General features: G+C 49.5%; 2 protein-coding genes across 12 annotated transcripts in view; one reads left to right on the top strand and one right to left on the bottom strand.

Annotated features, from left to right (window-relative positions):
* ZNF175 (zinc finger protein 175) overlaps positions 1 to 9,127 on the top strand; it is an 18,295-nt gene extending 9,168 nt beyond the window's left edge. For 2 of the 3 annotated variants that reach the window (XM_059151041.1, XM_059151043.1), the window contains 2 exons: positions 1,952 to 2,078; positions 5,927 to 9,127. In XM_059151041.1, coding sequence (XP_059007024.1) covers positions 1,952 to 2,078; positions 5,927 to 7,716 — 1,917 coding nt within the window. In that variant the 3' untranslated portion in view covers positions 7,717 to 9,127. The remainder of the gene's footprint in view (positions 1 to 1,951; positions 2,079 to 5,926) is intronic. The other variant, XM_059151042.1, reaches the window with a different exon arrangement.
* On the bottom strand, positions 5,000 to 22,532 carry LOC131817561 (beta-1,4-galactosyltransferase 3-like). Of its 9 annotated transcripts, none has more exons than XR_009348550.1 (8): positions 20,581 to 22,447; positions 13,709 to 17,436; positions 12,289 to 12,524; positions 10,906 to 11,093; positions 10,272 to 10,394; positions 10,019 to 10,120; positions 9,238 to 9,606; positions 5,000 to 7,652 (listed from the first exon to the last, which is right to left on the bottom strand). XR_009348550.1 is itself a non-coding variant. In XM_059151081.1 (7 exons), the coding sequence occupies exons 2-7, from the start codon at positions 13,986 to 13,988 to the stop codon at positions 9,794 to 9,796; spliced, it is 1,071 nt and encodes a 356-aa protein (XP_059007064.1). In that variant the 5' UTR covers positions 13,989 to 17,436; positions 20,581 to 22,447; the 3' UTR covers positions 9,683 to 9,793. The 9 variants fall into 9 exon arrangements, 6 of the variants coding, with proteins under 6 accessions (XP_059007064.1, XP_059007060.1, XP_059007061.1 ...); XR_009348551.1 differs by having other exon boundaries at positions 10,019 to 10,047; XR_009348549.1 differs by having other exon boundaries at positions 10,019 to 10,394.

Here is a 22,532-nt window from a genome sequence, read left to right as displayed (position 1 = left end):
TCTTGGGTGGTTAGGGAGGTGCTTTCCTGATTGGACGTCTCCACCTGGCTTGACTCATCCTTGCATTCTGGGCTCTGTTACCTCCCCCTGACCTGACACGTCCTGGTATAATGGCTCTGTTATCAGGGGCTGATCAGTCATATTTTACTGGTTTCCCATACTTGTTTCTAAGTAAGTTCCTCCACGGGGTGGGGTGGGGGTCTGTCAGTCTAAGTTTACTGCATAAACAACAAAATGGCTCACTCTGGCTAAGCAGGCCCTTACACTTTGACCATGGACCCATCATTAGGGGACCCAACAGCATGGGGAATTTTTTCCCACACTGAGCACTTCCCTGTGACACCAGCTGGGTGTCCTACAACGTGTCAGCAATCTGCAGTATGAAGATTTGATCCCAGGCAAGGGAAAGCTTCATTGCCATCCAGTTGGCAAACTGGGAAACCACAGTCTTTGGGTACAGAAGGGGGAAGGTTTAGGGTTAAATAGGCAAAACCCACAAGTTATGTATCGCTAGCGAGGGTGTCAGGCTGAGGTCCCAGACTTCAACCTCAGGCACAGCATGACAAGCAGGGTGCAGCTCCCGGGTTTCTGGCAGTGACTCTGGGATGTGGTGGCCAATGAGGAGCACGAGCACGTATCTTGGGGGTTTCTCTGAATTTTGCGCAGGTGTATCCCCTTGGGCTGTGCTGACCAGGTTCGTCCTCACCATCATCTGGCTTGGTTGAAATTAGTTTCTCTCCCATGACATGAGGGAACCCATCTTGTGCATTAGCTATTGCTAATTGTTTGGGTCTTGTTCTCAAATTCAGTTCTGGCACTGTCTGCCCATAGATGCGGCCACATCCCTCACGTTAAGGGCACAGTCCGACAAGACAGCCCCTCTCCCCCGACCTCAGATGCCAGTTGAAACTCCGCGTTGTCACCAATGCTTCCGACTCTCTGGGCTTCAGAGGTTCCCGTAACCTCCTCCTTGGGTTTAATTAATTTTCAAGAGTAGCTCACAGAACTCAGGAAACCCATGTACTCACTAGATTACTGGTTCACTGCAAAGGAGATTAAAGGATAAGAATCAACAGCCAAGGGGGCCTGGGTGGCTCAGTAGCTGCCTTCGGCTCGGGTCATAATCCCAGGGTCCTGGTGTCAAGCCCTATGTTGGGCTCCCTGCTTGGCAGGGAGCCTGCTTCACCACCTCTCCCTGCTTGTGCTCTTTCTCAAATAAGTAAATAAAATCTTAAAGAAAAAAGTCAACCTCCAGATGAAGAGATACACAGGGAGAGATTCTGTCCCTGTACAGTTGGGAGGCCAGGCAGGGTGGCGAATGAAAGTGATCCTATTCAGCAACCTGGGAGCTGTCCAAACCCTGCCCTTCTGAGTGCTTTTGGAGGCTGCAGAACATGCAACCCAGATTTCAGTGATGAAATCGTTGGCGACTGGTGGTGGGTTCCAGGTCGTCTCCCCTTCCTGGACTTCAGCGGTGGGGCTGAAAGTTCAGTCCTCTCATCACTTGGTGGGTTCCCCTGGCAACCAGCCCCCCCCCCATACCCATGCTGACCTATTAACAGAAGAGAAGACACCCTTTATCACTCTCCTCACTTAGGAAATTTTAAGGGTTTTAAGGAGCTCTGTGCCAGAAAACTAGAACAAAGACCAGCCCAGTATCAAAGTACGTAGTAGACGGCAGCGTTAAGGGCACAGTCCGACAAGACAGCCCCTCTCCCCCGACCTCAGATGCCAGTTGAAACTCCGCGTTGTCACCAATGCTTCCGACTCTCTGGGCTTCAGAGGTTCCCGTAACCTCTAGAGACCTTTAAAACCCCCCCAATACAACATGAAACGGGTGAGTTAGTGGAAAGCCGTATAGATCGTGGTGAAAAGTCATTAAAAAGAAGTCTCCAGGTAGCTTCTGTGTTCACCGGTAGTGAGTAATTGACATCGGGGTGTGTTTTTACAGGGATTGGTGTCATTTGAGGACGTGGCCATGGACTTCAGCAGGGAGGAGTGGCAGCAGCTGGACCCTGCCCAGAGATGCCTGTACCGGGACGTGATGCTAGAGATCTACAGCCACCTCCTCTCCGTGGGTGAGCACACCTGACCTGGGAATCTTGGATGGACCTCGTTGGGATTTCCTTCCTTGTTGTGCGACGCAGTAGGGCATCTGAAGTATGTAATCCGTGTGCCTTTGACTTGTCCCGGATTGTTCATTCATTTAGGACACCCCTGGATATCACTTTGTTCCCAGTGAAAGATGTTGAATTTTCTGATGAGCCAATAGTCTGTAAAGCCCCGGACCCCATTCAGATCCGAGATTCTTTCTCATTACCAGGGTATCACAGTCCCAACCCAGAGATCATTTCCAGGATCCTCTGAGCTGAGAGGCTCAGCTCCTATATCAGAGGCGTCAGAGTGAGTGACTATTACCTGGCCCACGTGTATATCTTTGAGAGGCGTTATCTGCCCCAGTGGTGGGCTATACATTGCCTTCCAGTTTCTGACTAACACTGTGATACATTATCTTGTAAGCGCCCCTTAGGGAGAGGTGTCAGAATTTCTCCGAGGTGAACACTCGGGAGTGAGATTCCTTAACCCCTGGACAGAAGTGTAGTTAATGTGACCATGGAAGCCATCCTGCTCTGGAGACGAGCTGTGTAACCTCCGCTCCCGTGGGAGAGTGCATCTCACCTGCCAGCACGGCTGTTCATCAGCTTTCTCTTGGCCCGTGTGGTGGGCGATAGGCCTATTTCTTGCTTTAATTTCATTTTTCTAGTAAAGAGAGCATCTCCTCATCTGTCATCTGATTGGGTTTCCCATCTTTTGTCATCTTGTTGGTCCATGGACTTTTTTCTTAAGGCCTTTTTTCCTTTTTATTTGTTCCCTGAATTCATTGATTTTTCTTTTCTGTGCTGGATCTTCTTTCTTCTTTCCCCCAGATTGTGGCACCTGCAGTTCAGGGCCCCCATGCTTCCTTTTTTTTTTTTTTTAAATAAGATTTGATTTATTTATTTGACAGCGAAAGAGGGAACAAAAGCAGGGGGAGTGGGAGAGGGAGAAGCAGGCTTCCCGCCAAGCAGGGAGCCCGATGCGGTGCTTGATCGCAGGACCTGGGGATCATGACCTGAGCCGAAGATAGAAGCTTAACAACTGAGCCGCCCAGGCACACCGTGTCCATCAGAAGGATCTGATCGTCTCTTCATGTAGGAAGTCAAGGCCCCTTCTCTTCGGAACACCCAAGCTGCAGTTTTTTTCTGGTGGTCCCTAGATAGATCCCCTCCAGTCCCTGTACCTAAACCATTCACTTAGTCAGCTACATGGCAGACGCTTCCCGTAGGAAGACTCACTTCCTCTAATTTTGGGAGATAAGAAATTACACAAATCAAACGTGCGTCTTGCCTTACATGTTTTACCAGAGTCTCCTGCATGTCTTGGCTCTTCCACCACAGTCCTCTTACTTAAAACTCTAACAATTTTTTCTTTTGAATGTGCAATTTAGTTGATGCTTTTTCTTAATCCCAGTGGTCTCCCCTAAATGAGCTCCTGTTTCTTCCTGCTTGTGTTTTTGTTCCTAATGGGTTTTGTGGATTCTAGATGAGGTCAGTCATGATGCCATTGACAAGAGTTTTCCAATATTTTTTTTTTCTCCCCTGAGATTTTGATGGAAAAATACAGTTATTACTATGTAGGATTAACAGAGTCTTCTCAGTGACATCAGCGTCGTGGCCACATATTTCTAATTTTAAGTGTAGCTGAAGAGTTTGATTGCTCATGCTCTGTTCTTTTGGGTTCCTATTTTGTTCCATGTCTGCTACAGAGACATATGTATGATATACATAAAGGTAGACAATATATATTATCTAAGAAAACTGTAAATATCTGGGCATGAGCCTACTTAAAATAAGAAAATTTTTAAAAGATGGTTGAGATCATAAATTTCATAATTACATGTTTTTTACCACATATTTTTAAGTTTTAGTTTTAAGTAATCTCTGCATTGAACGTGGGGCTTTAAACTCACAACCTCAAGATAAGAGTCATGCTCTCTTCTAACCAAGCCAGCCAGGCGCCCCTCTTTCTTTTTTTTTTTTTTCCTAAAGATTTTATTTATTTATTTGACAGAGATCACAAGTAGACAGAGAGGCAGGCAGAGAGAGAGAGAGAGAGAGGGAAGCAGGCTCCCTGCTGAGCAGAGAGCCCGATGCGGGACTCAATCCCAGGACCCTGAGATCATGACCTGAGCCGAAGGCAGCGGCTTAACCCACTGAGCCACCCAGGCGCCCTCCCCTCTTTCTTTTTAGCATCTGTTCTATACTAATAAATTTGATGATCAATGACTCCCATTCTTGGTGGGGAAAAAATGGTGTATTAGGTGGTGTACAGAGACACCAAGGTTCGGTGACAATTTCTAGAATAATTTCTCTCCTGTAAAACAGTTTTTTAAGAAAGCAGGTGAGGGGCACCTGGGTGGTTCAATGGGTTAAGCCTCTGCCTTTGGCTCAGGTCATGGTCTCAGGGTCCTGGGATCGAGTCCCACATCGAGTCCCACATCGGGCTCTCTGCTCAGCAGGGAGCCTGTTTCTCCCTCTGCCACTCCCTTTGCTGTGCTCTCCTGCTCGCTCTCTCCGTCAAATAAATAAATAAATCTCAAATAAATAAATAAAAATTAAAAAGCAGGTCAGCAGGAAGCCTCGCTTCTTGTATTCTTCAGGTGTCTTGAATTTTTCCCTCACTGTTACACTCTGCTTTGTGATGCTGTCCCTCTGCAGCATTGAATGTGCCGGGTACCCAGAGGCAGGTTCTGCTGGGCAGAAAAGGGGTGGAGCGTACTGAGAAGCTGTGATCTCACCGCCCAGGCCAGAGCTGGTGGATAATGCTGCATTCTCATTCCATCAGCAGAAACAGACTCACCGTCCCACCTCCTTGCAGCGGCGCTGGGAGTTGTTTTGTAGCTTGGCCTGTCCACAGTTAACTTCTGTGGAAGAGGGTGACACATGTCTCAGGAGACAGCTTAATTGTCAACTTCTTTAAGATTTTATTTATTTATTTGACCATGCAGAAGTAGGCAGAGAGGCAGGCAGAGGAAGAGGGAGAAGTAGGCTTCCTGCTGAGCAGAGAGCCTGATGTGGGGCTTGATCCCAGGACCCTGAGACCATGACCTAAGCCAAAGGCAGAGGCTTTACCCACTGAGCCACCCCTTGTCCACTCTTCCAAAAAAAGTACAATGGATTCATTGGGTCATAAGTTTATCGGTTCAAGCAAACAAATTTCAGCTTCCTGGAGAGTTGAGTCTGGGCACAGGTGTCCTTTCCCTGCCTGGCAGTGTCAGGATTGGAGCTTTCTTACTTCTCCAGAGGATTAACAGGGCAGCTGGGTTTGTTATCGTTTCTAACAAGTGAGAGGAAACTGGTGGGTTAGTGACAGTTTAGATCTGAAAGCTGATGAAGAGCTGCCCTCAGAGCCCCTCCTTTTCAAGCCTTGGCTCTTCCCACGTGTCACACCCCTGTCTGTATTTTCTGTCATCGTAGGTGTTGGTGTCTCCGGGTTTCTAGACTGCAGGCCTGCATTAGGTGGAGCTGGCTTGTCTTTTGTTCTAATTTTCCCCAGAGCTCCGGGAGGTGATTTTGGTCAGTTACTTAGAGACTCTTTGCCGCCTCCTGTTCTATGAAATGGAGAGTAAGCGCAGTTACGCATGCAGGGTTGTGAGGATTGAAGAGTTTCCGCGCGACGCAGAGCGCTGTTGCACACGTGCTCTGTGCTGTACGCAGACAGGCGACATGAAGCGAAGGCAGGGTGGGTGTCTCCTGCGCGGCGCCGCCCTCCCATCATCGTTACTACCGTGACTCAGCAATTCATGTTCGCCCTCAGTCCACTCCTATGGTTTCTCCTCCATCCTGTCCTAACTCGTGTTCCTTTCATCTTCTTCCTCTTCTTCTAGAAGGGGCATTGGGACTTAAAACCTCCCAACAGAAAATATTTGAAAAGGCTTCATTTCACAACGGTAAGGAAAGTGAAGTCACAAGAGGTGGTACGTGGTGTTCCATTTCAGAAGACCTGTGGGGACACAGTGGCCGTGCAGCGAGGCGTCGGCAGAAGCAAGATGAACCTGCATGGCATGGGGCCTTCCTTGACAGGAAGACACTGGATAGAGAGAGAGACTGGGAGCGGAAGGACCCAGGAAGAATCATTCATGTGAGGCCTCACCTTGTTTGTTCACAAAGCAGACCTCCTAAACACTGCTCAGTTGCCAAGAGTTTGAAGCCTAATCCAGACGTGAATCATCAGACTCAAAGCAACAGCACAGAACACCTCGGTGAGCTGGCTGGCTCTGGCCGGCTGTTCACCCGTAGCTCTTCCCGGGCCAGCTACAAGCACATTCATCCAGGAGAGAACTGCGAAGGGAATCAACGTCCGAAAGTCCTCAGCCATAAACAGTCACGCACGCAGCACCAAATTCGTAATCAGGAGAGACTCCATAAATGCGCTGAGTGTGGCAGGGGCTTCCCCCAGAAGCCGCCCCTTGAGCAGCAGAGATTCCATAGTGTAGAAAACCTCCAGGAGTGCAGCAGATGTACCAAGGGCTTCACCCTACAACCAAAGCTGGGTGTGTATCCGACAGCTCACACAGCTAACATCTGCAAGGAGTGTGGGAAGGTCTTCGTTCAGAGAGCAGAACTGATGACACACCAGAAAACTCACACGAGAAGGAAGTCCCATAAATGCCATGAATGTGGGAAAGCCTTTTTCCAGACATTATCTCTTTTCAGACACCAGAGGACTCACACTAGTGGGAAACTCTATGAATGCAGTGAATGTGGGAAAGGCTTCTCCCAGAATTCAACCCTCGCCATCCATCAGAAGATTCATACGGGTGAGCGCCAGTACACATGTGGTGAATGCGGGAAGGCCTTCACCCAGAAGTCAACGCTCAGCTTGCACCAGAGAATCCACTCGGGGGAGAAGTCCTATGTGTGCATTGAGTGCGGACAGGCCTTCGTCCAGAAGGCGCACTTGACCGTGCATCAGAGAGGGCACACCGGAGAGAAACCTTACCCGTGCCACAATTGTGGGAAAGCCTTCATTTCCAAGTCACAGCTTGATATCCATCACCGAATTCATACCGGGGAGAAGCCTTATGAATGTGGTAACTGTGGAAAAGCCTTCACCCAAAAATCACACCTCAACATCCACCAGAAAATTCACACCGGAGAAAGACAACACGTATGCGGCGACTGTGGGAAAGCCTTCAACCAGAAGTCCATACTCAGCATGCATCAGAGAACTCACACCGGGGAGAAGCCTTACAAATGTGGCGACTGTGGGAAAGCCTTCACTTCCAAGTCACAGTTCAAGGAGCATCAGCGGATTCACACTGGAGAGAAACCCTATGTGTGCACCGAATGTGGGAAGGCCTTCAATGGCAGATCAAATTTCCACAAACACCAGATGACGCACACCAGAGAGAAAACCTTCGCCTGTTACAAATGTGGGAATGCCTTTCTCCAGAAATCTGAGTTGGTGGCACATCAGAGAACGCATGTTGGGGAGAAGCCTTATGAATGCTATGACTGTGGGAAATCCTTCGGCCGGAAACCACAGCTCCAAGTGCATCAGCGGATTCACACGGGAGAGAAGCCTTATGTATGTTCTCAGTGTGGGAAGGCCTTCAACAACAGATCCAATTTTAATAAACACCAAACAACTCACACTAGAGACAGGTCTTATTAAAGCAATTACTGTGTGAAAGGCTTTACCTAGAAATCAGTTCCTCATATGCATCAGTGTATACACAAATGAGACAAACTAAATTTCTTGAAGAAGAGAAAAATCTCCCAAGAGTTAGATTCAGTTGTAGGTTACAGGATTCAGGATTCTGAAAAACTCCAGGAACACTGCATGTTGCAAAGTTGCACATCATTTGACGTGAAAGAAAGGGCTCAGAAAATAACATGAATGAACATGAATGAGGGTAAATGTCCATATTTGTACTAGCCTTGTTAAGGAGTATGAAACTCATCTGGGAAGAAACCCTGACTGACACACTGAGAATTGTGTTCCTCTGGGAAGTACAAGACTTGTACCAGATGGGTAATAGGAAAACTTGTGAGAAATTAATGGTAATCCTGTTGAATTTGGAATATCGGTATTTTCAAAGTACTAGAAACCAGAATGACGAGACAGTTGTGTGTGTGTGTGTGTGTGTGTGTGTGTGTGTACACCTACATAACACTCAGTTCTCTAGTGTTTGCTGTAGGCTTCACTGCATAGCAGAGGTATGGGAAGGTTTATTTGTAAAGGATGTACCATAATTAAGCTTATCAAATTTATTCCCATTTGAATATATCCTGAGGTTGCACAGTCAGTAACTATTAGTTTCTTTATACACACAGGCACAGCTACCTCCTTGTGTCGTGCTTTGCAGATACCGTGTTTTTACAAATTGAATGGTTTGTGGCATCCCTGTGTCGGGAAGATCAATGCTACCTTTCCCCACGGCGTTTGCCCCCATCATGTCAGTCACATGTTGGTTGCTCTTGGGATATTTCCAAGTTTTTCATTATTATCCTATTGAATGTGGTGATCTGAGATGAGTCATTACAACTCACTGAAGATTCAAATGATGGTTGGGTTTTTTTTTTTAAGTGTTTTTTAATAAGGACACACTTTCCTTAGGGGTACCGCTGTTGCACACTTCATAAACTACCATGTAGTGCCGACGTGACTCCCACATGCACCGGGAAACCCAAAAATTCATTTGACATGTTTTATTGCGACATTCGCTTTATTGAGGGGCCTGAAACTACCCGAAGCTGCGGTATCTCCGAGGTGTGCCTGTCTCGACATGTGAATGTACTTTCTTGGTTAAATGTATAAATGGGATTTTGTAACATACACTGGCCTTCATAGTACACCTTTTCTCTTTCGTGACCCGCTCAGTTCTACCACCCCGCCTTCATTTCTTCCCACTTCCACCATCTGGTGAGCAGCTCCATAAATGACCAGTGTTAACCTTTCAGTATGGACTTCTTTGTATTTTTACACAGGCTCCTAATCATTTACACCAGGAGTCAGCAAACCAGCCGTCAGTCAAATAGGGTTCGCCACCTGCTCTTTGGAATAAAAGTTTTACTGGACGTAGCCATGCTTTTGTGTTGATGTGCGGTCTGTGACTGCCCCTGTACTCCAGTGGCCTGTGTGCAAGCCAAAAATACACGCCATCTGGCCCTTTCCAGATTACCTGATACCCACCTGCGCTGATAATCCTGTACCCGGGTGGGAACTCTGTCCTCTAGAAGCACCGGATCACACCACACACGAACGTGGGCACCTCAGTTCTCCCTGCTGCCGTGCGTCTGTTCAGTGGCTGGACCGTCCTCACAGGTTTTACTATTCATTTGTTCTTGCCGCTTTTGTTGCTACAGGACAGCAGCCAGGCTGCCTGCTCTTCTGGGGCATGGGCCTAGGAGCCAGGTACCCAAATTTGATCAAATGTCAGTCACACAAGTGTTTAGCTCCTCTGCCCTGGGTTTCTAAAGAATGATGCTAACAGTGCCTGCACCGCAGGTTTTCATGAGCCGGTGGGTGTGTGGTCAGCACTTAGAGCCACATGAAGAGAACCTGAAAGTTTGAGGCTCTGAATTAACGCCTGGAAATGAAAGGGTGGGGATGAAGGTTGGCGGAGAGGAGAAGTGAGTAAAATAAACTGTCCTTTAATAGGAAACCAGTTGGGAGGGCTGCCCTGCAGCCAAGGTCTTGGGGATCCTGGTCCAGCCTCCAGCTCCCCCGCAGCTTGCCACGGGGGCTCCTAGGACCAGCGAGTGGGGAACTCGATGTCCACGGTGAGGTTGGTGTAGAGGGCCTGCAGCTCCTTGGAAAGCAGCCTGTAGCCCAACGAGTTGATGCCATCCTGCTCCCCTTTGTGGCGGATTGAGGCCAGGAGGTCGGGGCTTGGGGGAGGGAGGGCAGCCACATGAGCCCAGGACATAGGGATCACCTGAGACGGGACATCCTGCTTCAAACCCCAGCTTACCTCTGGGGGCTCCGCTGGTGGCTGGGGTCCTGCCCCTCCAGCATGTGGTAGCGGCCAAAGAGCAGATGGGGTCGGGAGAGAAACATCCCGCTCAGTTGCAGCCTTACAGGGGGAGAGGGCAGGGAGGCCAGATGCCTGCCTCTGACAGGGAACCCATGCCACACTCAGCCCTTCAGGCGACAGTGGCCTGTGTCTCCCACACCATGGGGGGACCTGCAGCCCCGTGCTAGGTTCCTTAAGCAGGGCCTCCCACCTGGCAGCGATGTCATGGTCCTCACGATCCCATCCCTGGTACGAATTGGGGAAGCCGTTGATCTTCAGGTAGTGAATGGGACGCAGGGCAAACACACCCCCAAGGTAGCCACGGTAGGGTAGCCTTGAGAGGCAGAGAGAGTTGGAAACAAGTTTCGGGCCACAGGGGCCCTGGCTAGGATCTCCAGGCATTATTTCTGGATTTGCCCTTCCCCACTCACCCCTGTGATAACTAACCACTCCCCTGGCCCCTCAGGTGTCCCCTCCCCTAATCTTAGAGTAGCTCTCCCTTTGCCCCTTGAGATGGGCCCTCATTTGACCTGGGATATTCCCTCCCCTAAATCTGACAGGCCCACTTTGTGACCCCTTGATGGCCCTTTCTCCCCAGACTTCTGGGATAACCTCCTGCCCCCCAGACAACCTGTCCTTTCATACATGTTTTTCTCTGACCTCCATCAAAACCCTATCACTGACCCTCCCCCCGCCCCCCAGTCAACACCTGCATCCCAAGGGAAGGTTCTCCCCTGTCTACAAGGCTTTTCTTTGGGCCCCATCATCCCTCTCTGCCTCGGTCCCAGGGAGGCACAGGGCCTGGCCAACCATCCCCCCACAGGAAGCTCCCTCCTTCCACCTACTTGTAGTCGAACTTGTCGATGGCCACAGACACATGGGCAGGGAAGATGTCGCAGATGTAGAGGTTGCGGTCATCCTCTGGGAGGAGGTTCACATCATGGAAGAAAAGACAGTCCCATTCCTCCTCCTGCATGGCCTCCCAGAACCCCACGTTGCGCAGCTTGCCCCGGTTGAAGGCAGTGTTGTGCACCTGGGATGGACAGAGACGCTCCATGCTTCCTTGCCAGCAGACAGAGCATGCCCCCAGTTGCCAGGCCTGTCCTCTCCCCTTTTCAAGTGCCATTCTCCTGCCTGAACCCTATTCCCACTGGAGCTGGAAAACCCAGACCCATCCACAAGGGCACAGTTCAAAGGTTACGTCCCCTGGAAAACTTCCTGAATTCCCACCCCCAACCTACACAGAGTCAGTTTTGTCAGCCCCTTGGCTCCGTCCATGGCCATTTCCAAGGTTCTCAAGGAACCTCCCCTTTAAGAGACCGTCTGAAGGAGGCAGGGATTAGAGTGAGCAGGGGGCACCTATGGCTTTCTGCTCTTACCAAAGACTGGGTCTAATGCCCAGAAACCATGGCAGGGTTCGCCTCTCCCTCTCTCGCTCCATCGTCCTGTTCTCCATCATCACTCTCATCGTTACCAGCATCACTTGCCATCACCAGGTTCATCGCCAGCATGAGCACCAGCACCATCCTGTTTGCCCGCTCCGATGCCATCAGCACAATCCCCTCACCTCCATCACTGTGTCAACATCGTCCTCACCGTCATCCTCACACGGTCACTGTCCTCAGCCCCGGCAGCAGCAGCACCATCAAAAAACCATCATCACCATCATCACTTACTGAGTACCTACTCTGCACCAGGCCTTGAGTCATTAACTCCGTGAATGCTTCCCACAACCTAAGGACGAAGGGGCTATCATCCCTGGGTCATAGATGAGAAAAGACTGGCAGAGTTACAAGTTTACACATAGTTACACTGAGTGACAAGGAGATGGATGATCGGTCCCTCACTCTGACCACACAGGTACTAATGGATAATACGAAGATTCAAACAAGCCTCCAGAGGACTCCAAACCCCGTGCTTTAAATTACCACTTAGCTTCATTGCCCAATCTAGCCAGCCCTGGTGGCAGGGAGGCCCAGACTCAGCGGGACTGAGTCTTTCGGACAGCCACATGAGCTGATCCCAGACTCGGCCAGTCTAGACCCAGCCTATAGCCCCGGCTCTAATTTCCCTCCAATTCAAGTTCTTGACTCATAAATCCAGCCCCCATACATCCTCTGGCCCAAATGCTGTCAGCTCAGAGGCTGACGACTTCAACCTTGACTCTCCACGGCCATGCTCAGACCCCTCTGTCTTCTTGTCTCCAGCCCTCTCCGTGCTGGCTGTACCTGGTTCACCAGGTAGATGGCGTAGTGCAGTTGCTGGCGCTGCAGGAAGGGGTGCAGGTGGAAGAGCAGGTGCTGCAGGTGCTGGTCTTGCCCATAGTAGGGCACCACGACCGCCGTGTGATGTCGTGTCCAGCAATCAGGAGGCTGGTACTGGCCTCCCAGCTCCACCAGCGGGTTCTTCTTCACCACCTGCTCCATCGTCAGGTTCTCTGGGATCATCACCCTCAAGGGGCCATCTGAAAGGGGCAGATGTCAGGGACCTGCCCCAGAAACGCCACAACCCAGCTGTGTTCAATCATGTCCACCCCCACCACCCCTGCTGTCACCAAACCATGTCCGCCAGCACTTCAGAATGGGACCTTGGAAATAGGGTCCACGCAGATGCAGATGTTAGAATGTGGAAGTTCTGGATAAGGGTGGGCCCTCAATGTAACGACTGGTGTCCTTATAAGATCATCTGAAGACCCAGCGAGAAGGTGGCCATGGAGGCAGAAATTAAAGTGACCTGCTAACAAGCCAAGGAAAGCCAAGGATCACCACCAACCACCGGAAGCTAGGAGAGAGGCATAGGATGGCTTCTCTCTTGAGCATCTGGAAGGAACCAACCCTGCCCCAACACCCTGATTTTGGACTTCTGGCTTCTAGAACTGTGGGAAGATAACTTTGTCTTGTTTCAAGGATGTCTCCCCTGGGGTGGTTCTCAGGACACCCGCTCTCCCTACATCTCGGACTGCTCCTTCCAGTTCCCTCACTGAGGGCTCCACCATCCACCTGCCCAACCCCAGCAGCGGCTCTGGCCCAACATGCCCTTCTTACAGTGTGACTTTGATGCTCCCCCCAGGGAGAGGTGAGTCTGTCTCCACCCCTTAAAATTGGTTGGGGGGTGCTTTATGACAGTTTCAATGAGTAGAGTATGTCAGAAATGACACTACATGGCTTTTGAGACTAGATCATGACTTCTGCCTGATTCATGTGCACACTTGCTCCTGAAGTTTGCGGTTGCCACGTAAGTGCTCGAGCCGCTGTGCTGTGAGGAAACCCACATGAGCCGGGGGAGGGGCTACACGGCAACTCTGAGATTGCGTGGGGAGAACGGGTTGCTTCTACTCCAGCTGCTGTCTTACCTCCAGCTATATCACACTGCAACTGCGTGAAACACCTGGACCACGACTACCCAGTGGGACCCTTCCCCAAACTCCCAACCCAAATACGCGTTGAGAGTTGGTGACTTTTAGAGACACTCATTTCTGGGGTCTTTCGTTATGATGCAGCCACAGATGACCAGCACATCTCTCCATCACCCCTGGTCACCAGGCCTGTGCCGTCTGCTTCCAGGATTTGTCCCTCTCCCCTGGGAGTCCTGCTAGCTCCCCAAAGCCCAAGGCAGGGTTGAGAGTGGAGGATGCCTTGACAAGCTTACTGATGTAGGGGGAGATGAGGGGGCAGCTGGGCAGGTCCTCCTTCCTACGGTCCACAGGGTGGATCTCGCTGAGGTTGGCGTATACATCCTGGGAAGAGGTCCCTGCAGAGGAGACTGAGACCAAAAAGGGCAACTCTTCTCCCACCACTGGCCTGTCCCGTCTCAGGACACGCAAGAAGAGGGCAAGGCTGTGGCGGTGGTGGTTCTGGTAGAGTAACGCCCCCATTAGCAGCAGCTGTAGCCCCAGAAATAATAACAGGAGCCCCCTCTGCTGTTCCATTCTGAGAAAGGAAACAGAAGGTTATTCTTCCCATTTTGCAAAGCCTACCTTTACCCCATATACCTCAGTCGCAGGGGCCTGCACCTACCCTCCCTGACTGCGCACTGGAAGGGGGGCCAGGGTGAGAGAACAGCGCAGCTGCTCAAGGTGCACCACCTGCATGAAGACCCTGCCTTGTGCACCTCTCCAGCCTCATCTCTTCCAACTGGTTGCCTCCAAACCCCATGGTCACAGTGGACCCCAGCTGGTTGCTCCCCTGGGTGACTCTCTAAGGCTCAATGTCCTTGTCTGTAATGGGCACTACATGAGATCAAGCTCAGTGGGTTACTGCGCTAGGACACGCAATATGCAATGCGACCGGCTCCAGATCATTCCAGACTGTGCCAGGTCTGATCATATCTCCAGCGTCCTGTATGAAAGGGACCTACGTGACTCCTGTTCATTCTGGGTGCTGCTCTTCCCTGTAACGGGCAGCAAGTAGCTCCTAGAGGCTTACACAGCCTATCTACCTCCACCACAGTCTGTCATCCTGGATTGTGATTGTCCTATCAACTGCCCCCATCAGACTAGGAGCTTGCAGAGAACAGGGTTCAGGACTGACTCATCTCGGCCCCTGGCACAGGGGGGCCCAGGAAATGAATGATGAAGAGTGAGTGCTAGAAGGATTTGCAACCTGATACACTCCTGCTCGTCCTCAGCCACCGCAAGTTCTCCTCTCCTCCACATCCTCCCCTATCTGCCTCAGCCCTCCTGGCCCCCGGTATCTCAGCTGTCACTGCTCTGGCCCCCAGACTGGGAATGATCTGTGTCTAGATCTCCTTCCCTCACAACACAGGGAGTGGGGCAGGCCTTGGCCCAGCTCAGCCCTGGGTCCCCAGCATTACCCAGCACAAAGGCTGAGTATTTGTTCAACTCTAGTCACTAAGCATCACTTCTGTGCCAGGATTACTGTGCAAACCAACAAAGCTGCCACAAGCAAAATCAGCAAAAACCTCTACTCCCCGGAAACCCACATTCTGGTGGGAAGACAGGCAAGAAAAAGGTTTCAGTGAGCATTAAGAACCTATACATCGAAAGGGGTAGAGAAGGAAATGGATGGAGGCTATCTCTGCTAGGTGGCTGGGCAGAGGGAACAGCAGGTGCAAAGGCCCTGAGGTGGGTAGGGGTAGTCAAAGGGCACTGAAGAGTCACACACAGGCTGGTGTCCCTGTCACTAACTCGGCGAGCGTATTTTTAGATGAACCAAAAAATTATCTCATTACAGAAGCAAGCTCAGTACTGAATCTCAAATGTGGAACAAAACGGAATGTGACTGGGGACAGAATATCCTTCAATTCTGAAGCACGGAGACAAGAATTGAGTGTCAGTAGCAAATTCCGTATTGTGGGGCAGGAATAAGGAAGAACTACCTGCTGGTAGAATTCCTCTTAGCTTTCCAGCTGGAAAGACAGCATACAAAAGAGTGTTGTTCGTAAAATACCAAGCCGACTTTTGAGTGGCACTCCAAATTCAGATGCCCCACCTTTAATCAAAATGAGAAGAAACACCCAGATATGGTGGAAAACGCACCCCATTCTCACACAGAAGATGATCACAACTGATGATCAAGTATGTCTCAGGAGCCCTGAGGACTAAAACCAGTCTTTGCAACATGCTGGTAGAGTTGGCCCAGCAGCAGTTTACGAAAGTATTCACTGAAAACAGCGGGGCTCATACTAATCCCTATTTCTCAGCTGTGAATGCGGCCAGGTGTGGACCGTTCCTGAGTCCTGCTGCATCCACCAGTGTCCAGCTGCTCTGTTAAGTCGGAGGTGCCAGCACAGCCTCAATAACGACTCTATTTCCCCTTCCTAGGCAGGGGTCAGTGAGCTTGGAGGAGCAAGGAGTCTTCCACGGTGTATGTATGCTCAGGAGTGTAATTCTTCATGCAGGAGTCGGCTGCATCTGGTAGTTTCCGTGGGGCCACCAACAAAGGGAGTGTGTTGGACACACAACACCCAGTGTTAGGACACGCAGGCCTACTTCTCCAGAGTTCCCCCTCCTCTTGCAGGACAGGAAAGGCTGCTGTTGAAAATGTGGGCTGTTTCCTGGAGAGCAGAATAAAAAGAACCCCTCCGACTCCACAAGAAATATGACAGGCACGTTTTTGTGGACGGCAACAAGCTTTTATCTTCTGATCCCTCGTTTTATAATCAATCCCTATTGCAAATACGGGGTTTTGCGTGGCTTTTTTTTTTTAAGATTTTATTTATTTATTTGACTGAGAGCGAGGGAGGGAGTGGGAGAGGGAGAAGCAGGCTTCCTGCTGAGCAAGGAGCCCGACACAGGCCTCGATCCCAGGACGCTGGGATCATGACCTGAGCCAAAGGCAGACACTTAAAAGACTGAGTCACCCAGGTGCCCTGGAAACACAAGGGTTATGACTTAAGACAAAGTGTGACTGTCATTTGGGCTCCTGGGGAGAAAATTTAATTATGAACTCAATCACTAAAAAAAAATTTTGGAAGCATAATCATGTGACTGTAGGTGTGGGAGCATAAATGTTCCTATTCCTCAAAAAACAGAAAAGTCCATTTCACTACTGTTGAAAGGTGAACCAGGTAGGATGATATCAACTGCATACTGTTCCCCAAAGTTACATAAGATTTCAAGGAAAAAAAAAAAAAAAAAAAAAAAACCTGACATCTTACGCTAGCAGCAACTCCCATGCATATGACATGATTCAAATTAATACACCCACATTTCCCAAGTGACGTTTCCAAGTCTCATTTAATAAGTTATATTTTCATTTGGCAGAAGTAAGCTTTGTCTGGCTCCTGTGTGGTACACGTATAACGAGTAGGGCCTACAGTGACTTGGGAGACCTAGAGTCTCCCCCAAGGAGTCTGGACTCCCTGGATCGCCCTGGGAACAGGTCCCTTCCTCCTGGCAGGTTCCTGGTACATAGAACCTCTTTTATCTAGCAGAGGTCTTCCAAGTGGGGTGTCTACACACAACTCCCCTCATGGAAGTGTATTTCTATTCTAGTCATTTAAGGTGATGGTTGGTTCACGTTGAGATGTTTTACATTCAGAATAACCAAAGCATGAGTTAATAGAGCTAATTTTTTTTTTTTAATTCAACTGCAATGTTCTCAGGAGAAAGTTTTTTCAAGTTACACTGAATAAAAATTAATGGTCCTCATTAGAATTGATATGCATTTTTCTCTTAGGTACTTAAAGCCTATTTGAGTCATGTCATAAAATATTTACTCCATTAGCAGTCAATCCTCATCTCAAGTCACCTTGGAAAATGTGTAACGTTTTCCACCTCTGATGCCTGGGTGGCTCAGTCAGTTAAGCTTGTCCCTTCAGCTCAGGTCATGCAAGCCCCACCTTGGGCTCCCTACTGCAGGCACCTTTTTTTCTTCTCTCTCTCCCACTGCCTGCTGCTCTCCTCCTGCTGTGCTCTGTCAAATAAACAAACAAACAAATAAATAAAATCTTTAAAAAAGATGAGGTAAGGATACAAAATTTTTCAGAATGGTTTCCTCCCAAACAAAAGTATTTTAGAATTACTATAATATGCACCTACACACACACACTCAGACCCCTTCTGTCTTGGCTGGTTCCAAGATGTATGAAAAATTGTTTTAATAATTTCCTAAATCTTAAAACCAAATGGGAAAATTCACTCATTGGATCAGAAGTACATGTACTAAGCTTCTTGGTGAAGGTCCCTTTGTCCTGGGGAATGGGGCGGGATGATCTTGCAATTTGCTGAGATGTTCTCATGGTCCAAAGCGAGTATCACTGCAGTATAATGCAAGTCACAGATGTACTTTTACATTTTTTTAAAAGATTTTATTTATTTATTTGACAGAGAGAGAGATCACAAGCAGGCAGAGAGGGGGAGGGGAAGCAGGCTCCCTGCTGAGCAGAGAGCCTGATGTGGGGCTCAATCCCAGGACCCTGAGATCATGACCCAAGCCGAAGGCAAAGGCCTAACTGACTGAGCCATCCAGGCGCCCCTATACTTTTACATTTCTATTAGTCACATTTAAAATGTGGAAAAATAAAGAGGTACAATTAATTTTAACATTACACTTAAGCCAATATAACAAAAATGTTACGATTTCAACATGTAACCAAGGTAAAGGATTACTGGAGAGATATTTTACATTCTTTCTTCACATGAAGTCTTCTACTCTGGTATTTTATATTTACGGCACAGCTCTAATCAGACTAGCCACAGGTCATTAGCCACACACGGCCAGTGGGCGCCATAATGAAGAGCCATGCTGAGGACCCCTGTACGTTTCCCTCACGTTCCTGGGAAAAACCTGTACTTTCCCATCATCAGCTATAAGTTCCACTTCAGACCCTTAGTTCAAGCTTGTCAGGGCTCTTGTTCGAATTTTCCACAGCTTTATAGTTTTTTGTCTGCTTGATGAATTGCTGAGGAAGATGTGTTAAAATGTCACAGTGCTTGTAGAATGTGCCGGTTTCTTCTCATCCTGCTCATTTTGGCTTTATTTCTTTGGAGTCTGTGTTGTGAGGTACATCCAGTTGTTTTGCCAACCTGGTGATTCCTTTGTCATTCGCGATGACATTCTTTACTACTCACAGTGCTTGTTGACTTGAAAATCTGGTGGTTGTAGCTGAACTTGGATTTCTTTGTGCTGTGTTCCTGGTGTGTCTTCCTCCCCTCTCAAATTCACACTTTTGAGTCTTTACCTATTAGATGTGGGTCTCATGTGCACAAGAAATGTTTTTTCTTAACTCACCTGGTGACTAAGACAATCTGTTCATTCCTATTTTGCCCCACACGAAATCTTATTTATTAAGAGATTTTTATTTTTTTAAGTTATCTCTGCACTCAATGTGGGGCTTAAACCTACAATCCCAAGATCAAAAGTCACATGCCTTTTGGAGACTGAGCCAGCTAGTGCCCCCACAGCAAATCTTATTTAAAAACATTCCTTGGGGCGTTTAGGTGGTGCTCAGTGGGTTAAGCCTCTGCCCTCTGCTCAGGTCATGATCTCAGGGTCCTGGGATAGAGCCCCAAATCCAATTGGGAGCCTGCTTCCCTTCCTCTCTCTCTGCATGCCTCTCTGCCTACCTGTGATCTCTGTCAAATAAATAAATAAAATCTTTAAAAATAAATAAAAGAAAAAAAGAAGAGAGCATGAATTTGAGTCCAGGCCTGTGTGTGTGACTCCAAAGTTCTTTCCATTACCTGGTTGGGAGAATCCTGGGGGACAGGGTGAGCTCAGGGAATATTTCCCCTGAGAGGTAGCATTCTGGGGCAGGTCCCAAAGGATAAGCAGGCATTTAACCCCCACACCAAGGGATGGAAAGGCACTCTGGGCAGAGAGAATGGAGGCATAAGAAAGCTCCCTGTGCATAAGTAGCAGCAGTCATGGCACCTCACATCTCTGGAGCTCTTACTCTGGCCCAGAGAGCTGCTGTAAGCACTCATCAGGTTCCCCCTCCTCTCAGCCTCAGCATGTACTGACATTTTAGGCATTTTAGTTCTTTGCTATCGGGGCTGTGCTATGTGTTAGATGTTTTACCATTGCTGGATGCCAGTAGCCCCCTACCCCACTTGTGACAACCAAAAATGTCTCTGTCAAATGTCCTCTGGGGGTCACAATCATCCCAGGCTGAGAACCACTGCTGTCATCCTGAACTATTATTTTGATCTTACAGATGAGAAAATGTCAGTCGTCCACAGTTACACAACCAGGATGGTAATCCCAGGATCTGAACCAAGCTGCTTCTGGTAACCACTACGGCATGGCAAGCTTCCTGCCTGGGCTCTGTGCTCACTGGGGGGCAGATAACAGCAGGAGACAAGAAAGGAGGGGGGAGCTAGGGACAGCTCAGGTGACAGAGCCCAAGGTGATAAGGCCTCTGACAAAAGTGAGAGACCAGGGGCTGTGGGAGGCCAGAGGTGGCTTGCTTGTTAATACAGTGCAAGGGAGGACGGGTCCTGTAGGCTTCCTAGAGGAAGTATGTCCACATGGCTACTTGGATGAGAAACAGGAATCAGTGTGGTGAGGAGGGGTGAGGGAGGGAGGGTCTTCAGGAAGAGAGGACGCCATGTGTAAACACACTGGCATTGGATGGAACCTGCCAGAGCCACAGGAAGCTGAAAAGTCACCAGGGGCCTGGTTGCAAACACCAGGCTGAGGGACTCAACCTTTCCCTGCAAGTGCTGAGTGGCCACAGTCCTCTGCCCTCTCTGGAAGCCTCTGACACCAGCTTACAGTCTTTTCCACTGGATTATTAATGTGTTGCAATAGACGAAACATGAAGTGTTTGCAAAGCACCAATGAGGAACTTCTCCCAAACCATGCCAGCTTGCTGGTGGATGCGGCCACCGAGGGCTAGAGGGACTGATCCGGTTCTCACCACCACCAATTCCTGCCGCCCCAGGGAAGTGACCTGAGGAACCAGAGCACCCCAGCCCCAAGCACTTACTAAGCACGGAGCCCTGATCTTAACACTTTACACAGGTTAACTTGCTGACTTCTTTAACCCAACTATGCTATCATCATCTCCACTGGACAGATGAGGACACTCAAGCACAGAGAGTTTTCATCACTTACTCAAGGTCACGCAACTAAGCAAGCGGTGCAGGGCATCAACTGGCAGGTAGGTTTTCACGTCTTCTTTCTGTCCCTGATGCCCAGTTTGAGGTAAACCTTTTTTTACCAATGTCTCAGCTGAAAGTATGTGGGTGGTGTTCCGACCTGCTCAAGTACTTAGTGAAAGAAACTTGCAAAGTAGGAAACTAAAACCAACACAGAAACACCTGAACCTGTGAACCAGATACTAGTTTTTGGGTGAGAAAACCAATGTACATCACAGTAGAATACCACTTAGATCAAGGTTTCTCACCTTTGGCATGGCTGTTTTGAACCAGATAATTCTTTACAGTGAGACACCAGCCCGTACACACTATGTTTGGAAGCATCCTTGGCCTCTACCTACCAAATACCAGTCACACCCTTCCCCTGCCTCCTTGTTGTGACAACCAAAAATGTCTCCAGAGAGTGCCAAGTGTTCTCTGAGGTACAAAACCATGCCCAAATTGGGAACTGACTTACAGACTATCAGTAGGTTGCCTGAGGTTTTCAAACTCTCACCCCACTCCTCGCTTTAAAAGAAAAATTAGGGGTAACCTGGGTGGCTCAGTCGGTTAAGCATCTGCCTTTGGCTCAGGTCATAATCCCAGGGTCCTGTGATCAAACCCCGCATCAGGGCTCCCTGCTCAGTGAGAAGCCTGCTTCTCCCTTTCCTACTCCCCCTGCTTGGATTTTCTCTCTTGCTGTCTCTGTCAAACAAAAATAAAATAAAATCTGTAAAAAATATAGAAAGAAATAAAGAAAAAGAAAAATTAGACCTGGTCACCAAAGGAAAGCCATCCCTGGTTATGAAAACTAAATGGGGTGAAAACTATGATAGTTTACTGCTTGGTGAACACTTTCTGTATTACCTCATTTATCTTCACCAATATAGGGCAGATTCTGCTACTACCCCCACATTACAGAGGAGGAATTTGAGATGCTGCCTGGAAATGCAGAGTCCATGCCAACTGCTCAGTAAGTACTGATCTTTCCCCCGTGTCCTGGCTTGGAGCACTTGTAGCGTCTGGGTCCCTGCAGCTCCTGACATCTGGTCCCTCCACATCAAGCTTCATCATCCTTATCTCCCCAGCCACGCCTGACACTCCTATGTCCCCCAGGGCAGAAGCCTCGGTCAATCACTAATGTATGAACCCGATGACCCGGGGTTCAACCCTCTTGACAGCTTCAGAAGCTCAAAGGTCCCGCATCACCCTTCATTCTCAATCCTCCCTATAAAGGACTCACGGGGGTTAGAGACAAGAGAATGTTGGAATATAACACGCGGGAGAGGCGGCAATTTGGGGGCTGGAAAGCGACTGAGGGGAGCAGGGCTCTGGCTGACTCTTGAGAGAATGCACCCTAATCCTGGGAACCTCCCATCTCATGGGTCTCACCTGCCCTCCATCCCAAGCTCTGCCTTCAACCCTGCAAGGCTGGAGGTGCGCGCACTTGTCACTGAGTCACACCGGTGCGTAACTGCTCACCGGGGTCACGGCCCCGACCCGGGCACGCGCCTGGAGAGGCGCAAACCGCTCCTGTCAGCTCCGCGCACGCACAACCCGCAGCTGCACTGCCGTGGCTCCCACCGCGGGCGCGCACCCACTCTCACTCCCACGGGGGCGCGCGCAGAAGCCCACGCTATGTCCCGGGCGACGCGGCCAATTCGGGCACCTGCGCGGCGCACGTGCCGTCTCTCTCCCTTGCTCACCCCATCCCTTTCTCCCTCCACCCCGACAACTCTCCACCCGCACCTCAAATCCTATCAGACTCTCATAAAAGGTGAAAACCTAAAAGACACCCATTGCGTCCTTACACTGAAGTACCCAGCGCGAGATAACGTCTACAAACCACACGCCCCACCTGTTGTTGCGCAGGCGCAGACGACGGACGCGCCGGCCGGCCCTGGAGCACTCTGGGAGTCGTGGGCGGAG

This window comes from Mustela lutreola, chromosome 16 (assembly GCF_030435805.1).
Source record: "Mustela lutreola isolate mMusLut2 chromosome 16, mMusLut2.pri, whole genome shotgun sequence".
In the NCBI taxonomy this organism is placed as follows: Eukaryota; Metazoa; Chordata; class Mammalia; order Carnivora; family Mustelidae; genus Mustela; species Mustela lutreola.
The sequence above is the reverse complement of the archived record's forward strand: the minus strand, read 5'-3'. Positions and strand labels throughout refer to the sequence as shown.

Coding starts and splice junctions, on each gene's coding strand:
- LOC131817561 (XM_059151078.1), bottom strand. CDS start 13,988: ATGGAACAGCAGAGGGGGCTCCTGTTATTATTTCTGGGGCTACAGCTG. Junction 11,094..12,288: donor CCATCTACCTGGTGAACCAG/GTACAGCCAGCA, acceptor TGTCCATCCCAG/GTGCACAACACTGCCTTCAA. Junction 10,395..10,905: donor ATCGACAAGTTCGACTACAA/GTAGGTGGAAGG, acceptor CTGCCTCTCAAG/GCTACCCTACCGTGGCTACC.